We start from the raw sequence: 23389 nt of genomic DNA on the forward strand, positions 1-23389 counted from the left end.
TAGTTCCCCATATGTATGTAAGTAGCTTGTTACTTCTGACGGTGCCAGGCTGGATGCCAGGGAGGCAGAGTCTCCACAGAATTTGCATCTTTTCGGGTGGGCATGTGTAGGACTGTGTGAAAATGTGCAAACTGTCAGGAATATCTGCCTCCTTCACAGTCAGCCCTTATTTGTCTTCTTTTAGTAAGTAAAACTCTAGCTTAGGTATGACCCTCATATTCGTCCCTTCCTGGCATCTGTCTCTGCACAGGACCTCCTTGGCCATTTCCACGTCTCAGATTATAAATCATTTCATAACATGTCTTTCTCTTCGCAGATGTCCACCTTCACGTAGTGCAGCCAGTTATGTCCAGTGTTTTATACAGCATCTTTCTTAAGAACAAATATGAACGCGGAAAATTGCCTTAAGTTTTTAATGCAAGTATTCCAAGTCTTGGTCCACCGTATCAGGAGTGCCACACTGTGTATCTAGAAATGCCCACCCTTTCCTGCATGCACTGCGAATACAGATCATTTATAAATAAGCCCTCTTGTTCTAAGCAGTTCACTGGTTCACGTTCTCGTTTGCAGCATTTGGCATTGGTGATTTATCCTCCAAGTTATTCTACCTACAATTCCTTTGTGTAATGACCCTTCCACATAAATGAAAGTGTGTGTGTGTGTGTGTGTGTGTGTGTGTGTGTGTGTGTGTGCGCGTGCGCATGCGTGTGCACGTGCACACATATGACTGCAGGTGCCCCAGGAGGCCAGAAGAGGGCATCAGATCTCCTGGAGCTAGAGTGAGAGGCAGTTGTGAGCTGCCTGATGTGAGTTCTGGGAACTGAGCTGTGGTCCTCTGCAAGCACAATTGCTAATACCGTTGAGCCATCTCTCTAGCCCATTTCCACTTTAAAACTGTTTTAAATGGATTACATACCCCTGTGATATTGAGAAATGATATTTTAAGAGCTATAACAAACTTTTATAATCTTTCAGCTACATGTTTGTTCCCCTATACATATAGCAGTTCTGTTACAGTAAAGATGCTTGTTGGTTTATTTTTGCACCTCTGATGTTACTTGAGTCTAGCTGGTGGCAGTCACTGGAAAGTTAATGAGTTAATGGATGGAAAAGTCTCTGAAGGAAGAGTCCATCATCAAAGCACATCTGTCCTTGATTTTTTAAAAGTCTATTATGCTTTCAACTCCTCTTTTTCTGGCTTTCTCCAGTCAGTGAGATTATATGATCTACCACTGATCTATAAGAGTGGTCCAAACAAGACATTTCCATTAAGCCCCCTTGAAAGAACGTGCACCATAGGATCAATGCTTTCATTTTCTCGTCTGAACTCACAGCAGTACTCTCAGCCTAATATCTGGAATGACAGAGGCCCTAGTGCTAACCTGTGTAATTAAAAAGTGGAAATCTAGATGTTTGACAGCTACTCCAGACCCTCAGCTGCATATTCCCAGTCCCAGGATCCATGGTGTGCTTGCAACTTAAGTGACCTCTTTAAACGGAGGCAGGGAAGATTCCTCCCCATTTGAAGTATAAATATTTCCTCCTTCAGCAAGGTAATATATTAGAGTTTGATTTTCTTTCATGAATTACACCTATTGACTCTGGCAAACCCTTGTAAAAAATGAGAATGTGATCATCAATGTTTACTACCTCGAATCATTGGCCATGAAAGAATGAGACATATTGCCTTGTAGGATTAGAAGGGAAAATAATCAACTTATTTTTTTTTAATACAGTGCTTAGCAAGTTATCTTCTAAGTCATCTTTTGCCATAAATGTTCTTCCTACAAGAATTATTGTCATAAATATAGGAGATGGGGAAATAGAACAACCTAGAGGGTCCTAGAAACCTACAAGAACATCATGATGGGTGGATCAGGGCCCAGGGGGATCTGCTCAAGATATTGCACTATCCAAGGACAATACAAGTAGTAAACATCGAACCCCTACTCTGATCTACCCAATGGACAGGACATTGTCCACAGTTGTGTGGAGAGCACGGGCTGACTTAGATATGAACTCTGGTGCTCCATATTTGACCACCTCCTCTTGGTGAGGAGGTCTGATGGCACTCAAAGAAAGAATAAGCAGGCTACCAAGATGAGACTTGATAGCCTATGACCATATAGTGGGGGATGAGGTCCTCCTTGGTCATAGACTAGGGGAGGGGAATAGGGTGAAAATGGGAGGGAGGGAGGAATGGGAGGATATAAGGAATGGGATAACAATTGAGTTGTAATCTGAATATATTAATAAAATAAAAAATGTTTAAAGAATTAGATATATAATCCCTAATTGAAGTATCTTGAAATTTTTCTTACCTCAAAATGTATTCTAAATTCTTTGAATTCATATAAAGGTTCTGTGTATCCTTGACAGAGGGAAGTTGAGGCAGGAAGTAAAGATGAACCATAGAGGATCGCTGCTCACTAGTGTGCTCCTCGTGGCTTGCTCAGTATGCATTCTTAGTCAACCTCAGTATGCTTTCTTATGGAACCTTTGACCTGGCAAGCAGAGCAAATATAAAACTATGGCCATATTCTGTGCATTCCTTAAAGCTCAGTTGAATTATCAGAGTCGTGTATTTAGGTCAGCCATCACCAAGTAAGAACTCAGCATTCCCACATCTGTGATTTAACAGCACCTGTTCACCCTTAAGTGGAGCAATAGAAAGCAAAGTGTACAAGTTAGCCTTTGAAAGGAAGATCTCACTGTATCCGTTTGTCTCTGAGATCTTCAGTGCATGCTACCTAGTAAAGAAATCTGTACGGCATGTTTCCATCACTGATGAAAGGCTGACAATGACACTGCTCTATGGGCTTGAGGAGCTTTAAAAAAAATAATGCATCAAAGGATAAGTCAATAAGGTCTTGCCATGCAGTCAGCACAACCTGCCTTTCATTCCCAGATGCAACATTAAAGCCAATAGAGCTTTAGAAAGAGCTGTCCTGTTTGGGTTTTTTGTCAATGTAACACAAAGTTATACATATCTAGGAAAGAGGAATATTAGCTGATCAAATGATTCTATCTGATTGGCCTGTAGTCAAGTCTGTAGGGCATTTTTTTAAAATTGTTGATTGGTGTGGTAGAGCACAATCCAGTAGTGTCACCACTGGGCTAGTGGACTCAGGTTGTATAAGAAAGCCTACTGAGCAAGCCTTGAGGAGCAAGCCAGCAAACAGCAATCCTTTATGTCTCAGCTTTAGTTCCTGCCTTGAGTGTCTGCCTTGACTTCCCTTGGTGATGGATTATGATCTGAAATCTGTAGGCTAAAATAAACCCTTTCCTACCCAAATTGCTTTTGCTCATGGTGATTATCATAGCAATAGAAAGTCTAAAGAATAAATATGTGAAAGGTTGTGTATTGGTCAAAACATTTTTTGGAGAATGAACAGTGGGTTATTAAAATAAGTTTAGCTGTGCACATTAAAGCTGAGCTTAACACTAAAGTGTTTGGAGAGAGGCTTTGCGCACAGGGAAAAGGAAAATAAAAGCTACTGTGCAGACCACAGTTTAAGATAACAAACCCATAAAAGGGTTGATATTGTATCTCTTTGTGGAGAATTCCTCCAGCCAACTCAGAAATAAAAGCAATGTGAGTGCTCAACATAACCCTTTGACTTGGCAAGCAGAGCAACTATAAGTGGAAAAATTCCTAAGGCCTTCCAGAGAAGCTAGTAAGAAAAATACAGATCCCTGTGCACAGACATCTCACTTCTGCTCAAAATAAGACATCTAGAAACGGTGAGATGGCTCAGTGGGCAACAGGACTTGTCCATAAGGCTAATGGCCTGAGATTTATCCCTAGGATCCATATGGTGGAAGCAGAGAACAGATTCCCTCAGGCCGTTCTTTAAGGTCAACACCCATTCCATGGTATGTCCATGCTAATTCATATATGCTTATATGCTTACATACACACACATGCACACACATGCACACACACGCATGCGTACACACACACTCATACACACATGTGAGCACATGTGCATAAAATTAAATAAGACATGCTAATGTGTGTGCATGAATACATCTAAAGGGTCCTGATATCTTACCCACAGAAAGTCAGTTGTGAGGCTTAATGATACTGCTCTTACGGAGGATGTAGTTTGGTCCTAATACACAAGGCAGATGGTTCACAACCACCTTCAACTCCAGCTCCAGGGTATCCAAAGCCAGCTCTGTCCTCCACAGGCATCTGAACTCATAAAAACATATCCACATGCAGACATATATATATAGAAAGAATTTAAAATAAGTATTTTCAAGATTAATTATAATTCTCTACTTCCATAACATTTCAGTAGCACTATGCCAAATTTATTGTTGGGATGAATTTAATATTCTTCCTTAAGGAAATTTTTAGTATCATATGTGTGTGTGTGCACATAGAAATAATGCTGAAGTGTTACTTACATCCCACAAAAATTCCCATCTAAAGCATGGAATACAATAGCTTTTGTCATTTTTACAGAGTTACAAACATCATCCTCAATCCAGTAAATTTTCATCACTCCAAGTGAAAGTCCATGCTGGTTGGTGCTCATGTCTCATGGTCCTGCTCCACTGCCACCTGAAGTCATCCTCTTGCTTGCTGTCTATACAAATTTGCTTATCTGGACTTTCCCTAAAACAGGAGTCATTGTCATCTTTTCTGGTCGGCATCTTTCATTTAGCACGAGGCTTTGCATGTTTGGTCATGTTGTCGTTAGTGTGTGTCTTACTTCATTCTGTTTAGTTGCCAGATCATACTCAGGTGTGTATATGCCGTCGTTTGCCTATCAATAGGTCAGTTGATGGGCTTTGAGTTATTTCTATATTTGGATTCTGAATAACTTTTGCCCTGGATATCATTGTCCAGACTTTTTGTGGATATGTTATCATTTGTCTTGGGTGTATGCTTATGGATGACACTGCTATTCCATATGGAATCCTCATTTTGCACATTTTGAGAAATTGAATTTCTTTCCAAAAGTGGCTGAACCTCTTTGCATTCCTAGTAGCAAATGATGGGAGTGCCTTTCATGCGTTCATTGGGCAGCTTTTCTCTAGTTTGTGAAATTATACACATGTATGCATTTTTTAAAGTGGTGATGGCATTATTATTAAAAAGTTGTGTGTGGAGAATGGGGTCTGACTTTCTCACATACTCTGGTGCCTCACATTTGACCATGTCCCCTGGAGGGGGAGACCTGGTGGCACTCAGAGGAAGGATAGCAGGCTACCAAGAAGAGACTTGATACCCTATGAGCAGATACAGGGGGAGGTAATCTCCCTCAGGAACAGTCATAGGGGAGGGGAGTAAGGGGAAAATGGGAGGGAGGGAAGAATGGGAGGATACAAGGGATAGGATAACCATTGAGATGTAACAAGAATAAATTAATAAAAAAAAAAGAAAAGAAAAAAGAAAAAATAAATTAAAAAAAAAAGAAGCTAAATAAACTGAAAAAAAGAGTTGTGGATTCAGACATGTGGTAGAAAAGAGGACTGAGACATGCATGTGTTATGCCTACCACACAGGTGCATCTCATAGGCATGAATTTGCTATGAATCAGACACACACAGACACACACACACACACATCAAACTCACAGCATGAATTATGCCTCTCTGTACTATTATACAGTTAGAGTACTGTGCTTTCCTTTGGGTTGATACAGGTCAGCTAATGTGTGTGGGTCTGTCTCTCATTTCCAAGGCTTTTTTTTAGTATTTATTCATAATACGACATTATTGATAGTGTTTCCTAAGAAATTGTGTGTGTGTGGGACAGGGGTCACTGCATTAGCGTCTGCCTGCTTAGAGAGAGCTCACTGGTAACACTTGGTTATTGGAACAGAAGCTATTAGTTTTCCTATGTGGACACTTTGTGTCAGGGTTCACTGCCTTGTCCTAGAATCCTACATTACTTATAGGCAGGAAGCAAACAAAAGAACAAAACACCAAGTAGCCAAGAGTTCCCACAGAAATGTCTTCTGTCTGTGGGCCAGAACTGTGTCCTGGGGAAGTAGGGACTATGAAACAGTTTCTAAGCTAGGCACATCAGTATCTACTAAGGCTGCCCTGTGGGCGGGATGTTTATAGTGTGGACAAGCAGACCATTTTACTATAATAGAAGACAGGCAGAAAGTCCCTAGTTTGAGCAAAGCATCATAAAGCTGTTTTCCTGCACACAAGCTCTCATTTGCATCCAAGAACCTCGACAGGACTTTAAAACTAAAAGCAGTAAACACATCATTTATTATAGCTTTACATAAATATGTAAGTCACAAGATACTTTTTTGTATCAAGAGACTCCCCCTTGGCAGAGTGAAATTTAGTACCTTGAAGTACTTTCACAATAGTATAGTTTTCAGATTAACACATTCTCTCCCCTTCTCCATCTCTGTCTCTGTCTCTTTCTGTCTGTCTCTCTGTCTCTGTCTTTGTCTGTCTGTCTGTCTGTCTGTGTGTCTGTCTGTGTGGTGTGTGTGTGTGTGTGTGTGTGTGTGTGTGTGTGTGCGCGCGCGTGTGCGCATGTGTATGTGTATATTAGACAGAGCGAAAAAGAAAGAAGGAGAGGAAGGGGAGGGAGGGATATGCAGGAGAGAGAGAGAGAGAGAGAGAGAGAGAGAGAGAGAGAGAGAGAGAGAGAGAGAGAGAGAGAGAGAGATCATGTAGCTCTGGAGCTGGCCTAGAATTTATTGTGTAATGAGTCTGGCCTTGAACACAGAAACCTACTTGCCCCTGCACACTAAGTGCTGGGGTTGGAGAAGTGTACCACCACATCTGGCTAACTCCTCTTCTTTAAAAAATTCATAACCATTTGACTCTTTCAGCTTTCTCTTGCATCGTGAATCAGTTATTCTCTTTGTGAATCTCTGTTGTGCCCACCTCGGTGCACACAGTGTACACTGACTAGGTTTCCATTCTCCTGAAACTCATGATTTCAGTGAGAGACAGTCTTGAAAGATCAGTTCATCTTTGAGTAACTACAGGAAACAGACATAGCCATGTGTGAGGAATGGCGGCAAAGGTTTCCTACTCCTAAGCCTGGCTCAGGCTAATGTTCCATGCATGTTGGTATTCGATGAGGGGATAGTGAGATAGATGACAGGACAGTTATTGGGAGCAGCTCTGATGAGATACTATTAGAAATGAAACACAAAGAATGAGAAGGCTCCAACAGTGATAAAATGTTAGACTAGGGCCTGAGTAGATGGCATCACCATTAATGTGCTTATCACTCAGTCAAGAAGCCCAGAGTTGAGATCCACAGATGAATGCTGGATGTGCGTGGTGACCCATCTATAATTCAAGCCAAGGAAAACAGAGGCAGGATCCCTGGAACAAGCTGGTCCCAGAGACTAGCTGGATTGCTGAGCTCTACGTTTGGTTGATTGAGTAGTGAATAAGGTGGGAGAGAAATCAAGTAAGACTCTCAACACCATCCAACTCTCAGACCTCCATATGCATAGGCACATGCATGCATGTGTACCTGACCCATGAGAACATGCAAACATGTGTGTATGCCCCCCCCCCACACACAAGAGGAATAAAAAGGAAAAAGAACAGAAAATAAATGTCATCTTCTCCCATCCTCTGGATCCTGCCGATGGAGCTAGTGTTGGTGGGTTTGGGAGCAAGCGCCTTTAGCCACTGAGCCTTCTCACTGACCCCTCCCTCCATTTTATAAGTGAGAAAACTGAGCCTAGAAACAGCAATCTTTGCAAACTGACAACACCAGTAATACTGAAAGCAGGGCTAACTGCCAACAACTCCAAACCCAGAACGCTTTCCTGCAAACATTCTGCAGCACTGTGAAGACTCAATAGATACACTGTAACGTGCACAGCACCTTACATAACAGGGCCTGGCTTGTGAAGTCTCTGGAGGGTGGCTGGAAATAAGATAGCCACCGGTAGAGTGAGCTTGGTTTTCAAAAGCATTTCCTGACGGTGACTTGTGAGTTGGGTAAATAACCCTAGTCTCTCAGAACTGCACCCGGTTGTCTTTCAAAGATAAAAACTCTCTTTGCATACTCCGTTATGAACTGGGTTATCCTAAGGTGTGTGCACAGGTGTGATTCTCATTTAATGAACTGTTTGAGCATGTGCAACTTGCAATAATAGTGAAATCACTGCTCAACCTGAGCAGGCTTGTGAAATCGGGACTTTACTTTGGAAAATCATGAAAAGTTGAGTTGTTGTCCTCTGAGGATATGACCTTAGACATTTGCAGCACTGGTTAACCATCATGTGACCATTTCCCTTCGACAGTTTTCCATTGGAATACAGGTAGTCAGATAAAAGTCACCTCAATATTACAGGCACTCACGATAACATTCAGGGTTCATGTTTTAAAGCTACATAAAGGTGAATTCAATAACTGTTTCTACTTATCAGGATTTTAAAATGAGTTCAGTGATGTAATTCACACGGATTACAGTTTATTTTAAAAGTCATGCTGTTTCTTCTTAAAATATTTTCAAGAGCGTTTCTTAACACGGTAGCCTAGAGACTTTTTGATGAATTCAGCTAGTTTTATTGACATTCATAACAGCTTAAAATAAATGTTTTAAAAATATTTTACATAAGAGTAAGCTATATATCAACAAATATATATGTAGACATATGTAGTTATAGCGACAGATATAAGATGTTTGGCCCTTTCTGTTTTAAATTGACATTTTTAATTTTAATACTGGATTCAAAAGAACCATATGTCCAAGTTCAATGTATCATAATATTTTATGAAGAAAAAGGAAGAGAAAAAAATCTAAATTCAAGAACAAATAAATCTTTTTGAGTTAAAATTTTTGTTCCAGCTGACACTGTTCTGGATTTCATTATTTCCCCCCAAATTTCTAACTTTTTTAAAAGAAGAGATCATTTTTACTGACTAATCTCATGGAGCCATTGCTGTAGGTTTGAATGAGTTTTAATAATTTTCTGTGGAAAATAGCCTTGAACAAGTCCTTTTATAAGCTATTATGTAAGTGGATTCTAAATGTATAAGCTAAGGAGTATCAGTCTAGCATCAGGTAAATACTTAGAAACAACGTATGAAGTCTCTGCTTTTTTGTTTGTTTTATACATTATTATCCAAATTGGCAGAAATATATAAGACACAGGGAAATGAACTATAAAGTACAGATTCCTGGGCATACTCAGCAGTGGTCAGTAGGTTTTGTTTCAACTGAAGTAAAGTCTGCAGACTTAATAATTTAAAGCTATAGTGCCTTCGTGTTTTATTTTTAAAGAAGCTGTTTTGTTTCATCTGCAGGGAACTTAAGGAGGTTTTGCATGGAGTCAGGGAGGAACAGTCCTCTGATTGGTTTACTTGCTTTTTCAGGCATTTGTATGTGTGAGTGGCAGTGTGGGGTTTGGACCCAGGACCTTCTGCTCTACTGCTGAGCTAAACCCAGCCTCTTGTTTGCTTGTGTTTCTAAACCTATTGCTTGCATTAGGAAATTGATTTTATTTCTAGCTAGCAAATGATACATCAACTAGCAAATAAGGGTCAGAGCCCAGCTTCTAGACCCAACTTGTAGCTTTAGCCCAGGTGATCTTCTCAAACATTTCTTTCATATTAGCTAGCCCCAGCTTCCATCACCCAAGCTATCTGAAAATGAAGAGTTTTCCAGTTGCCCTACAGAAAATCATCCTGAATCTGATTTGTGAGGCTGTGTGGAGCCCATGGTCATGAACACGTGGTACATGTGACTCAAATTCATGATGCATGTCACATATAGTATCAATTATTATTAATACAACCAAATTTTGTAACTGTGTATTGTCTAGTCAAAGGATGAGGTTTTTCCCCATTCAAGTTTATTTAAGAGTGACTACATATGTCTGAATTATCCTCTTCTGAACGAACTCAAATATTATAGCAATAATAGATATGATTATTGGTCAAGTTAAAAATAACCAATGAGTATATACTATGTACCAAGATTATGTAGCTCATAAGTTGGCATCATGTCTGAGGTGAGATTTGAGCCAGTTGCCCTGATGAATTTGTATGGATCATGGCTCTTTACTCTTCATTAATGATTCACAAGGTCTTGCAAGGAGCCTCTGTGTTGGGAAATTCCACCCTTGCTACACTTTCATAGAAGGCAGAGCTAAGCATGAGCAATTGATATGTACTGAAAGAGAGAATGGATGAATGAATGCAGGAATGAAAGTTTGGTACTAATAAGCTGTGGCAAGAGAGCAGTTGGCAGCTAAGCACACAAAGCATACTTTACTATACTCTTAGAGATGATTTCACAGCTAACATTTTGAAGTAAGATGTTTAGAAGATTAAATTTTTTCCGTGTTTCACAGTCTTAAGAGAGATGGAGAATGAGAGGGCATTTGAAGAACTGATTCCTTCTCACTAAGATCTGCAATGAGTTTCCAATGAAGGAAAATGAAAGCTAGTGTCTTTGTCCTCGCCAAAATGCTTCCATGCCAAAGACCTGAGACTTACCATAGACTCTGTGATTACTTATGCTAAAAGCAGAACAGTAGCAAAAAGAAACATGTGATTCACACCTAGCTGACCTAAATTTTAGTTTCTGTTCGATTACTATGTAATTGCCTCCATCCTCTTCTTCCAGTTCATTTCTGTATTCACAAAGCAGGGTCACATGGCTTTTTTAGTCATGAGAGAAAATAAATGAGAAGAAAAATGTTTAGGAAGCCACAAAATAGATTGTTGAAAATCCATTTTTTTAGAAAATTGTTAATCTTTCTTTAAGCAGAATAAAAGGTTCCATGGAATGTTTAAACTAAATCTTTTCTCTTGAAGACTTCCCCAGACTTTAGTATCTAGTGATCACTGAAATATCACTGGTGGGATTTCCTTATGCAGCCTCATGAGCGTCTTCCCTGTTACTGCCAAGTTTTCCTGGCCTACCTTACAGGAAGGAACTGTTGAGTTGGATGTGGTGATGGATCAGCAATGGTTGCTATTACACCAACAAGTATCAGTGCACACAGCCTAAGTGTTATCCATAATCCCAATCCCACTTCAGGAATATTTGTAAGACTTAGCAACCTGTAGGGCTAGTGAATTTGTCATCATTGTGAAGGAGGAGGAGGCAAGGGAGAGTTATAGATACATCCTAAACCCAAGTGTGGGAACCTCCTTACACTTAGCAGAGACGGAACTTGCCTGAGAGCAGACGAGAGTTCAGACTCAGGCACATCAGAGCCTTTCACTCTCTGCAGCTTTCTTCTCCGATGCCATGGCCTTCCTACTGACTGCCAGGTTGCAGTGCTTTTAGAGTCAGGATCAGAAGCTTAGTGTCTGAGGGTAGGTGGAGTACGGTACCTAGTATCTATCTGTGAGAGGAAAAGGTCTCTATGAATTTCAATCTTCAGTGGGCTATGTTCAAGCTTGGAATGCTTTCTGAAGAGGGACAGTTCAGTTGGTAAAGTACTCGCCATGCAAGGACCTGAGTTCAACCCCTAGAGCCCACATGTAAAAGGCAAGTGTTGTAGCACATGCTTATAAGCCTGATGCTGGGGAAGCAAAGACAGGGGGGGACCCTGGAGCTGGCTAGTTATTCAACCCAGGCTACCTGGTGAGTTCCAGGCCAGTGAGAGAAGCCAACTCCAAAGCAAAAAGGGTGGATAGTAACTAAAGACCAACATCCAAAGCTGAGCTCTGGTCTCTAAACATGCTCATGTACAAATACACACACGCGTGTGCAAGCGCACATGCACATGCACACACATATACACACACATTCATACTCACACACTGACACACACACACACACACACACACACACACACACACACACACCTCATATTTTTAAAATGGTGATTCTAAGGAACTCTTGTTTCTTGTTGATTTTTTTGGACAGAGTAAGAAGTGGAGCTTAGGAGAGGCAATGTTGCGCTGGGAGGTTCACAAAGGCATTTATTTGATCTGGGAAAGATCCTAAAGGCAAGAAAAGCTGGGACTAGTAAATTGAAAAAGACTTATTCGCTTTGCCCTGTCACAAAGACCACAAGGCCACAGGTCGGGTAGGAAGCGGTTGTGTGTGCCTAGAGTTTCTCTTCAGGGCCCTTGGCTGTGTTCTGTATAATGTAACCAACCCCCCTGGCTTCCCTATGAAACGTTCCCTGTAACCCGGAGCTGAAGTTGGGCTTGAGGGGTGATCCTGAAGAAGCTGGAATGAAGAAGACTGTTATTGAGGCAGGAGGTAGTTATATCTGGTCCACCCAAAGGCAGGTGCTAAATGTCTCCTAGTTTAGCCATTAAATTATGAAGAACAGTTAAAAAAAAAAACACACATTTTCCACATGATCTGTATTATATCTTGCAAAATCTCAAGTCCTGAATGTAGAATTCTGGAGGACTAAGAAGCAAAGTGTGGGAGTTTCTGTGATTATGTTAGCTTATATGTGACCTAGTCAGATGGAAAACAAACTTCCATTGTCCCTTCTGTGAGGGGTACAGTGGAGTCTTGACTCCCGACTCTTGATAGCCAGCAGTTGAAGAAGGGAACATCAAGGGATAAAGCAGACAGGGCTGCACTGGCCTGAATGCTCAGGCTCATATCTCCCCAGTCCAGAGATCTTCGCCTAGGCAGAGCTTTGTGTATACGGAACCAGCAAGGTAGTCATGTTCTCACACAGAATGTTCTACCTGTAAAGAAACTGAAAAGCACACGCCAGAAGGATAACATGAGAAAGCACAAGAAATGTGCCCTTGCTCATCATCACTCTGACAGCTTCATGGCTATCATAACTAACTGTAAAGCCGGAAGGTCACACCCACCCAAGCGATTATCACGTTATGAGTCCCTCCAACCTCCCACTCCCTACAGAGCCGAGGATCACGCTGAAAACCTTCTATGCATTAAGCAAGTGGCCTATGCCCTGCCACGTTTTATAATTCTCGGAACACAGAGCTCATGTAACAAGGCAAAATAAAATACGCTATATATGGCAACTAACAGAAGGTGCCTCTGGGTAGAGTTAAGTAAGAGTTCAGCCAAGGAGAATTCCCAGTGCCTCAGTCTTTTATAGTAAATGCTCCTGAGGGTTGTTTATTTGCTGTTGGAATGAAGTAAGTATCAACTGTAGATCTATGACTGCACAAATCTGACTCCATTTAAAGGGTGATTTAGTGGCCCTCTGTTGCTCTTTGTGGGCACTGTTTCTTGCTCTTGTCTCAGGGACCTTGCACCGGCTACATCCTGTCTGGTATGCTCATCCTCCAGGGCTATTAGTGAGACTGTCTGACTTTCCCCAGGTCTCTGGGAGAGGCCATCTTTCAAAGGGGCTTCCCTGGCTTACTTACAGGGGTGTAGCTCTGTGCCCGGCCTTTGCTTTTACCTTTCTTTCACGCTCTCCCATCCTCTAGTGACCTATAGACCTATTCATCTGCATCAGGACCATGTGGGTGAGCAGCTTCTGTGGATGTCTTACATCTTCGTTCCCTAAAGTACATTTTGCTCCGTCCACTGTGGTGTAAACAGTGGCTACATCAGTGCCTTGCACATCATAGGCATACAATAAGTGTTTAACAAATGTGTTTAATGAATAAAGCCTTAACACGTAGTTAAAAAGCAGACCCTGTGGCAACTTTGACTTCCTCCTATGTAACTTGCCTTTGGTATGTTTAAAACATATGTGTTAGTTTTCTTAAAGCCAGCCATGGAGACTGACACATGGAACGGCTGCACTAAGGAGCCTGAGGCTGGAGGATCACAACAATTTCAAAGCAAGCCTGAGCTAAAGAGTTCTAGGCTAGCCTGGTCTAGGCTAGCCTGGTCTAAAGTGAAACCTGGCCCCACCCCCACACCCCCAAAGCAAAACAGATTTCTTAGAGTGCCATAAAACATAACCCTGATGACCTCAGTGTCCATCTTTAGTTTTGACCATTAAATGATTGTGGGGATTGAACCATGATATTGCTCATGCTAGGCAAATGCTTTTCAACTGTGCTGTAGCCCAAACCATTCAAATCTTTTACTTTGAGATAGTGCCCTAGTCAATTATTCCAGCTGGTGTTTAACTTGCTTTGTAGCCCAAACAGGCCTTCCTAAGGAGCTGGCAGGATAGGCTTATGCTGCAAGCCTCAGCTAATTATATTTTGGCCACATCTTTTAAAACACATACTAGAAATAATTTCTCCTTTCCTGCAGAGTCACAGCTCTCTTGCATCTTGCAGACCTTCACCAGAAATTCTCTCAAGAAGCCCCAGTAAAGACATTAATTTTCATACAAATAATGGGGCAAAGTAGCATGGTGAAACTCTATCAATAATAAATAAAAGCATCATGCCCGCTCTTGTCATTTCTCACGGCATTCTTAAAAATATCTGTGCTCAGATAGAACTGTTTTATTTTCCCCGTTGCCTTCTCTGCTGCTCCTGTGAACTTCTTGAGTTCTGTGCTTGGCAGTGGTTCTGTTTTCCTTGGACGTCAGCGCTATGCAACATACTGCTAGCTGAAGCCTGTGAAGCAGAAATTTATTATTGAAAATAAGATGGATAGAGGAAGAGTTTATTCTGTAAAGATGAAAATGACTCAGTGTCAAAGGGCTCTGGGATGTTCTTAGATGCTTCGTGTAACAGAATTGTCTCCCTTGAAGAACATGTAGTTTGTTCACCAGAACAATAAGTATCTTTATTTTGCCCATCATATTTCATGAGAACCAAAAAAGACACAGGGGACCCCCTCCCATATGTGTGTGTGTGTGTGTGTGTGTGTGTGTGTGTGTGTGTGTGTGTGTGTCTGTGTCTGTATCTGTATCTGTCTGTCTGTCTGTCCGATCCTATGCAAAGACTTTTCCTGCCATGCATATACAGCTCTAACCTTGATGGCCTATGTATCCTCAAATCTTTCTGGTAAGATACTTATTAAAATGTCATTCCTCCAAGGAGAAATCACAGTGACTAGCCAAGGGCACGTTGTAATAGATGATGACAGGCAAACATTTTTTTTTTCTTTCTTAGTTAAGTAGCCATGTACTCTTAACTAGAACATGCCTGCACTCCCAGAATTTGTACATTTTCCTGAGCTCATCTCTTTCTCTTAAAGTCACACACATTTTTCTTTCCAAGGCGTATCTCAAATGGATACTTGCTTTCAGATAGTTTTCCCAGAATTCCTTAGGTGCCCTGCTGCTATTCATTTGTCTCAAAGACTTAGTCCATATGGGACAGATTGAAAGAAGAAAAGTGCCCAGTTTCTACTTCTGTTCTTTGTTCTTGGCCCCAAAATATCTTCTTTAAAAAAAAAATGTAATCCCCTGACTGCTTTGATCATCTGTAAGGTAACACTAAATCTATGAGATTGATCAAAAGAATGTGTTACTTTCTTGTTGGTAGAATAACAGTGGTTTGTACTTCACTCTGGAGTCTGTGGGCTGTTGTAAGTGCACTCTCTGTCTTAATATTTGTTGTATTTCTTAATATTTTCATTCAAAATCACTAGCTGAGAGAGGAGGCTGCAGAACATCTAAGTACTTTCTAAAATCTTTTGTGCTGTGGTTCCGTTTTCAGGAATACTTGCCACCACTTCTGTACTAAGTACAATCACAGGAGATACTGTAACAAGCCTCATGCACTCAACACTGAAATAATAAATGATAATCTGACCTCAAATTATTTTAATTAAAAATAGAATTTAAGAGTTAAAACCTTAAACTTGTAGGGAGAAATACCCAGTTAATTTTCTCCAATGTCCTTCTGATTCAGAGAGTCTTTCTCTACCTCATTTATCATAGTTAGAGTTAATTGCCTTTTATTTATATTTACATGTTATATAGAGTTCCATATGTGACTTTTGATGGTGTCGAAAATAGTAGCATTAGTCTACATTTTTAAAACCACCACAGTCAAGGCCTGGTGAAATGACTTGTCAGTTAAACACTGCTCTTCTAGAGGTCCTAGATATGGCTTCCAGCACACACATGGCAGCTGACAGCTATCCATAACTGAAGTTCCAGGGCATGTGATGTTCTTTGCTGGTCTCTGCAGGCTTCTGCATGCTCATTGCACACACAAACTTATGCAGGCACACCCACATAAAATAAGTCTTTATACATAACATATTCTTGGTCAGCATAAATGTGGCTTTTATTTTCTCAGAAGTTGGATTGAGATGAGAGCCATACCCAATATATGATTTGGACTGAGCCCAGAGCATTTCTACCTAATGTAGGCCTAAGCCTGGAGGCTTCTAGTCTCCATGCGATCTAATCTTCTGCAAACCCAGACCTTGCAGGCTTCAGCTGCCGGCCTCCATCTGCTAACCTAGGCCTAGAATGTTTTTAGCCTCCAAGACTTACTGCTGAATAATCTCACCTTTTCTAGTTGTTTCTGAACTCTGGCTGGATGGTTCAAGTCAGCTGTTGTGGCTCAAAACTTCTCTCCAAGCTGACTGACTCAAATTGGCTTCTTTCTGCTTCTTAACTGAATTGCTCTGCTTGGAAAACCTGCCTCTGAACTCCACAAACTGACCTGCACCAAACTGCACTGAACTAAACTGGCTGCACAAACTCTACTGTATTCTTGTATTATACTCTGTTCCTCCCTACTCTTCCTGTACTGTCCCTAAGTAGCTTCTCCCTCGGCGTATCCTATCTCTGATTCATTCTGTCAAATCTTTCTCTGATTCGTCACTTTGTCTGGCCCTCAGTTAGAGGTAAGTGTTGTTTGTGATTATGGTGTGTCTGTATTCCCCCTAGATCACATAGTCCTAGGTCTTTGGATGTGATCCCTTGCCAGGGTAGCCATGTTGCTGGGTTAAAATTCCCCTAGAAGTCAGTTCAAATCTTTAAAATATAATATCATAATATAATATTCATACTAGAAAATGTAATTCATTTACACTAATGTATCTTTAGTTTATCATATAATGCTGGGAAATTGCTGTCTCTGATAGATAACACACTTAGCAAATTATATTTCTTTGATTTGAAAGACAGTTTTCACAGAAATAATTTTGAAAGTTTAGATTTACAAGTTATTGAGTTCATCTTTTGTTCTATAATGCATGATGAATAAATCAGTATACATCGGAAATAACAATATTCTTGGGCTATAAAAAGTTAATCTCTTTAGGATGTTAATGATGAGGAAGGAAGAATTTCACGCCTAAGAAAAATGTTGCCTTCCTGACCCGATGTCACAGTCCATGGGATATAGATTATAATTTTCATCTAGAAGTTACTTTCTGCATGTTTGCTGTGGTAGCCATGTGTAGCAGACTTTGCCAGCTTACTCTAACTCTCATGGCTGGAGGTCACTAGTGTGGTGGGTGATAATCTCATCAGCCGGCCTCCTATGAAGTATTCTTTCCCAAACACTTTAATAAATCATTTCATCACCAGCCCAGAGCTCACGTCACCGTGTCACCCAGCTTTCTATACATAGATCTCACAGTCATGCTATTAGTAGAGGCCAATTCCATGGCCACAATGAGGCCTGAAATTGACATGTGTCAAGAATTGCTTTTGATAATTTAGGGGAATAAGTAATTCAATGGCTTTAATTTAAATATTTACAAACCATACTAATTATTTGATTGATTTATTAGCATTTGTGAACCTCATCAGCAACTTTAAATTAGAATTAATGAGCGTTTACCAGAAAAAGCAATGCTCATAAATCAGATATTTAAATATTAAAGCATTAAAGAAATATAAACCATGTGAACATTTAATTTTGAATAATAGTTAGTTGGCTAATTGTACCCAAATTATATGCTAGCCAAACTATAATTAAATCATTATAATAACTCTGCGAATACAATGATCAACTATGTCTTATAAAATGAATAATATAAATCACCTTAGCTTATTTTTGACTTATTATGTCACGAGGATTTGTGTGTGTGTGTGTATGTGTGTGTTTGTATGCAATTTTTGTCAAGGATTCTAAAGTCAAATTTCAATTGCACTCTGTAAATTCTTCTCATACTGTAACTTATTAGCTGATTTGTCTTCTGTTTTATAACAGACTTTAGCAGATCATTGTTACTGGATTTTTATATTTTGATTTACTTCATTCAACAGGTATGCTTTTTACCTTATTTTTTACTTGTATTTTATGAGACTGAATTATTTTCCTGCATTCCTGTCTGTGCACCCCTTGTATGCCTGGAGCTCTTGCATGTCCATCAGATCCCCTGCAATTGGGAGGTCAGGACAATTGGTTGTGAGCTGCCATGTAGGTCCTAGAATTAAACCTGGCTTGTTCTTAAGAGCAGCAAATGCTCTTAACCAAGGAGCCATGTCTCCACCCCTAAAAGGTAATACATTTTCAAGGACAGTAGCTTTGCATACACATACACACATGCATATATGCATGTATAAATAAAATCTGTACCTGTATAATATACTTAGATATTTGCATATACCGCAAGCTAGAAATATTTTGTATTACTTTTCTCCTTTACTTTCTACCACATATTCGTGGTGCTAAATTTACTGGTTCTGTAGGCAGCAGAAGCAGCCTACTTATTGACTTTATTTCATTTCCAATAAAACTAGCATTTTCTCACAAAGTAATTAGAGTTGGACTTATTAGGTCATTTTAAAATTGGTGCTAGAATCAAACCCCTCATTCTACTTCTGAGCTACAGCCCTAGATCTTTTGCATTTGTTTTTATAAATTGTCAGTGTCATTTCCTCAGCTTTTCTGCTTTAATACGACATTCTGAGTAAAGTTAGCATCCTAATAAATAGATATAGCTGTCACCTTAATATGTTATATTTTATGTTTAAAGCAGAGGTAGGTTTTACTATAAAACTTTCATGTAGACTTAAGAAGAAGGGAAGCAGAGAAGGATGCTTGGACAAAAAGCAGCGTGCACCAAAGGGATAGCAGAGAGGGGCACACGGAGAAAGGACAGTGTGTCCCCAGGGACACTGGCATAGGCCTTTCAACAGAGTCACCATTATTTTTTTCCTTTTTGTGGCAAAACTATCTAACATATGCTTTCTCACCAAATATCCGTTACACAGGACATTATTAACTATATGTGTCATTCCATACATTATATCCTTAGACACAATCCTCTAGTCTGGCTTATGCCTTTGTTAGAATAGTGACATTAAAATCTTTTTTAATATTATTTAAAATATTATGTTAGGCTTTAATTCAGTTGTGCCTGTCAGTTTGTTTGAGAGACACCAAACACTTAAAAATGTATAGAATTCAATCTTCTTACAGCAAGATGTTTTAGCCGTCAGTCAAACCTCTGCATGGATATCGGTTTTCCTGGGTGATGTCCAAAGGCACTCTGCTGGTTCCTGTTACTGTGGCAGCTTGCTACAGTATTAACTGAAGGGTCAAGCTGCACGGTGGAGATGTAGGGATGCGGATGGATGTAACTGTGGTTCACGCTGTTGCTGAGCTTACTGGCCGTACATGGTCCTTCAGTTAGTAATGAGTGTGCAGGGGAAATGAGTGACATCTCATCCCTTTCAGTTTCTATTAAGATATATCTCTTTAATATTTTTCCTGAATAATTTTTTTTTACTTTCCAAGAAATAATAATCCTGAACTATAGACAAAGTAGTTCAAAGCTATTCTTATTTTGGGAATAATTGGTACTGATTTATACTTTGTTGTAAAAAATACACAAGTTAAATTTTATGACTTAGGGCCATAGTTCCTGTTACATAAGTTGGTTCTGTATTTCTGCTGTTGCATTTTGTTGTTGTTGTGTTTGTTTTGTTTTTGTGGCAGGATCTCTTGTGGCTCACCATGGCCTCTGGCTTGCTTTAAATTCTGACCCTTCTACCTTCACTGTGCGCTTGCTCTGTTACAGGTGTGCGCCACCACACCTGGCTCTTCGTTTTACTCCTTGAGTCTGTCACATTCTCTGGTGTTACCAGAAGAAAGCTGAAAATAAAAATAAGACTGGCCTTCTACGGCTTCTTGCTGACAGTGCTTTAGACAGCCCCAGCGCGCGACTTGTGGTGTTTATTTCCCTGGTAACCGCGGTCTTACTAACATGAAAGGGAAGCACTACGCAATTTGACGTGTGTCTAGGATTTCCCTGGGAAAGAGAGTAAAGCCATAAGCAGTAGATTCTTCCTGCCAGCGATATTCAGATACCTTCGGCCCCAGTATAGTTTGAAATATTAGCTACCTAGACAATTTATATTCCTTCGTGTACATTTGTCTGTGATGTCTGCTCAATATTACTCTCCTATTAGAAAACAGATCCCAGCAGCTTGATTGTTCTTTCAAAGAAAGAATAAAATACTGGTCGCATAAAAATATGCATTTAATTTACCCTAATCTCCCTCTTGTTTTTGCAGCTCATGGGCCATTCAGAATGGGACCACAAGAGAGGACCACGAGGATCCCAGGTAAATACCCTCTCCTTGATTTGGTCAGCTTATGTTCCCTTAATGCTTTGAGGGATGAGATTCTGTGACATTCAAGAAAGAATAATCAGCAGACTGAGGAAGAGGCGAAATAATTGTGCCCTTTGTTTTTATTTAAGTTAGCTGTGATTAAAGCCTGGGTCTCAGGACCCACAGGCAGATGTCAGTCTTTTCCGCCAGAGACCGTCCTGTCGCCCAGACTGCTCCATGTCGGTATATTCATCTCGACTCTGCAGAATGAGTTTTGATCAACAGCCCACTCTCTGGATTTCATTCACTTCCTTTGATAATTTTCCATGTATTTTGTTTCTCCCCTCCCCTATCTTCCTGTTTCTGGTTAAATATTCTGAAACATAATCAGGAGTAAACTCTGAACTAATTAGAAAATGTTGTCTCCAAATTAATTGTCTTTGTCTGAGGAGTAGAAAGATGAAAGGACCTAATTTTTTTTTTTTTAAAAAGAAACAAATTCTAAACCTTTCTATATTACCAGACTGTTTTCATTGTCTCATTTTATGTCTTGGGCAAAGGGGAAAGCTTCCATGACGCATTTGTGCTTTTTAATGACCTAATTAGACAATGTGGATATGTTTTTCTTCCATAATTACATTGCCTGACAGAATAAAGGCTGGGTTTCACACTCAGAAGATTGTTTTTCCTTTCAGGATGTTTTGTAAAGATGTAGACGATACATTTTTTTTCTCATAGCAACCTCTGTTTACCTGACTGTGAACATGACCAAAAACTCTGTGTGGGTAGAAATCTTTAGCTCCACATTCACATATTGACCATACTGCACAGTCTGTGAATGTTTGTTGCCAAATGTGGGCCGCTCCTGAGTGTATTTCAGGTAGCTACTTGTGTCTGTGTCATCACTATGTGTGTGGATAGCTGTTCGCTTAGGTCTCTGGGAAAGTGAAGTCAAGTCAGTGGGCTGTTTCAATTCTGCAGTTAGAAGCTGTGATTTTTTTTTCTCCAACTAACATTAATTCAATATTTTTAAAAGAAGAACTTTTATTAAACATTTCTATTTAGTATGTTTAGGTAAAATATCTTACTGAGTATATAGTCATAAATAGCAATATAGTAGAAAATTGAGCTAGTAATATGAATCTATTTTCATGGAAGCTGCACTTCTTTTCATCTGTACCAATTGAATTAGTGACTAATATAAACAAACTCACTCGAATCAGGATTATCCCAAAGACTGGGTCATCTGCCTTCATTTCTTCTTTCATTGTCTCTGGTACTTCTCTCTGTGTGTTTTATGTCTTTACTGTCCTAAGTCACAATTTGCTGCAAGGCAAGTAATGAATTGTTGAGATTAAAAGAATAAATTCCTTATGATTGCAAACCAATACTAAAAGGCAACTGCACAGAGCTTAGACATGGCTCAGTCATTAAAAGCAAGGACTGCTCTTGGAAAGGAACTGAATTTGGCTCCTAGCGCTCACACTATGTGACTCAAAGTTGCCTGTATCCTCAGCTCCAGAGAATCCAAATTGTCTCTGGCCTCCAGAGGCATGCACATGCACAAAACTGCACATATACACATAACCTCAAATTAAAGCAATTTGTTAAAAATGGCTAAAAAGCAAACAGCATAAATAAGCCCATGGTTTCTGATTATTACCGCCCAAGTGCTTTGATGTTCAAAGTAGCCAAGGAACTTGTTGAATATATTTACTGCCAAAAGAATGTAATAAATATATACATATATTGTTTGTTAAAAGTATGCTCCTCTCTATGGCTTGCTGTAATATAATTTATATTAAAGTTAGGGTTGGTCACACCATCATATAAGTTATAAAAAAATTAACTGAATAATGCTCCTGTTAGTTGTAAGTATAAAAGTAAATACAAACTAAAGCAAATTATATTCTACAGATTCAATATAAGTGTAAAAGCTTAGAATTATATACACAAAAGCACTTCCATAAATTTCATAAAAGTTAGATGACATTCAGAAGCCTTCCTGGCTCTACAAAGTAAATGAATTAGCCCATGCTCCAGGGAATTGTGTCAGGTACAGCAAGGGCTCTGGTACCTTTTAGACAGCGGGAAAACTCTTTTCAGTGCAGTATACCTTTGTCTCTCTGAGTCTCCAAGTAAGGTGAAAAGTGCCAAAATAAAAATACCCACTAAGAAGTAAGAACAGTTAATGGTGAATCCTTTGTCTTTCAGAAATCCCAGAAAGATAAAAGAAGTGCTAGGTAATATAACCTCTGACCAAATTCTAATTTCTTATTACGTTGCTGTCATGTGACCAAAAATATTGGGTAGGACATTAATACGTTTTAATAAACATATAAATAAAATATGTCTTTAAAACATATAAATATGTTTTTAAACATAGATATGTATTTAAAAAATAAATACAATAGACATCTGAAGTAGATGGAAGGAGCGAACTTGGTGGGAGAGGGGGTTGCAAAGGTATATGGGGGTGGAGATCAGTTGTGGGGAGAGTAGGGGTAGAGGGAGGGCTGGGAGAGAGAGTGGAAATTAGTGATGGGGTGAGCATCTCTGGCACAGGGCAGGCTCCTGGGAGTACATGTACACCTCTATAGAGGTGACCCAGTTCAGACTCCAGCAGCAGGGCTTGAGGAGCCTGAAGTTACCACCTCCTTAAAAATAATTTTTTTTTTTTTGAGACAGGGTTTCTCTATGTTATCTTGGCTGTCCTGGACTCATCATGTAGACCAGGCTGGCCTTGAACTCACAGCAATCCATCTGCCTCTGTCTCCCGAGTGCTGGGATTAAAGGCATGTACCACCATACCAGCTTAAATACAAATTTTTTAAACAAGAAGAAGAAGAAGAAGAAGAAGAAGAAGAAGAAGAAGAAGAAGAAGAAGAAGAAAAAGAAAAGAAAAAAAAAACAGTTCAGTCCTTCAAAAGGAATTTTAAGCATACTTATCTTCAAAACCTATCCTTTCACATTTTACTAATACTCCAAGTCATTAGGGAGACCCCATCTCACTTTGGTTTAATGGTTTACAAGCATTTACTCCATGTAAATACATAGTGGACATGGTTTGAAGTAGATCAAGT

General features: G+C 39.8%; 1 protein-coding gene across 1 annotated transcript in view; it reads left to right on the plus strand.

Annotated features, from left to right (window-relative positions):
• Pde3a (phosphodiesterase 3A) overlaps positions 1–23389 on the plus strand; it is a 260721-nt gene that overhangs the window by 138020 nt on the left and 99312 nt on the right. Inside the window, exon 2 of the mRNA XM_051155535.1 lies at positions 20268–20318. Within this exon, the coding sequence (XP_051011492.1) occupies positions 20268–20318 (51 nt within the window). The remainder of the gene's footprint in view (positions 1–20267; positions 20319–23389) is intronic.

The sequence above is a fragment of the Acomys russatus genome, chromosome 13, assembly GCF_903995435.1.
Source record: "Acomys russatus chromosome 13, mAcoRus1.1, whole genome shotgun sequence".
NCBI lineage: Eukaryota > Metazoa > Chordata > Mammalia > Rodentia > Muridae > Acomys > Acomys russatus.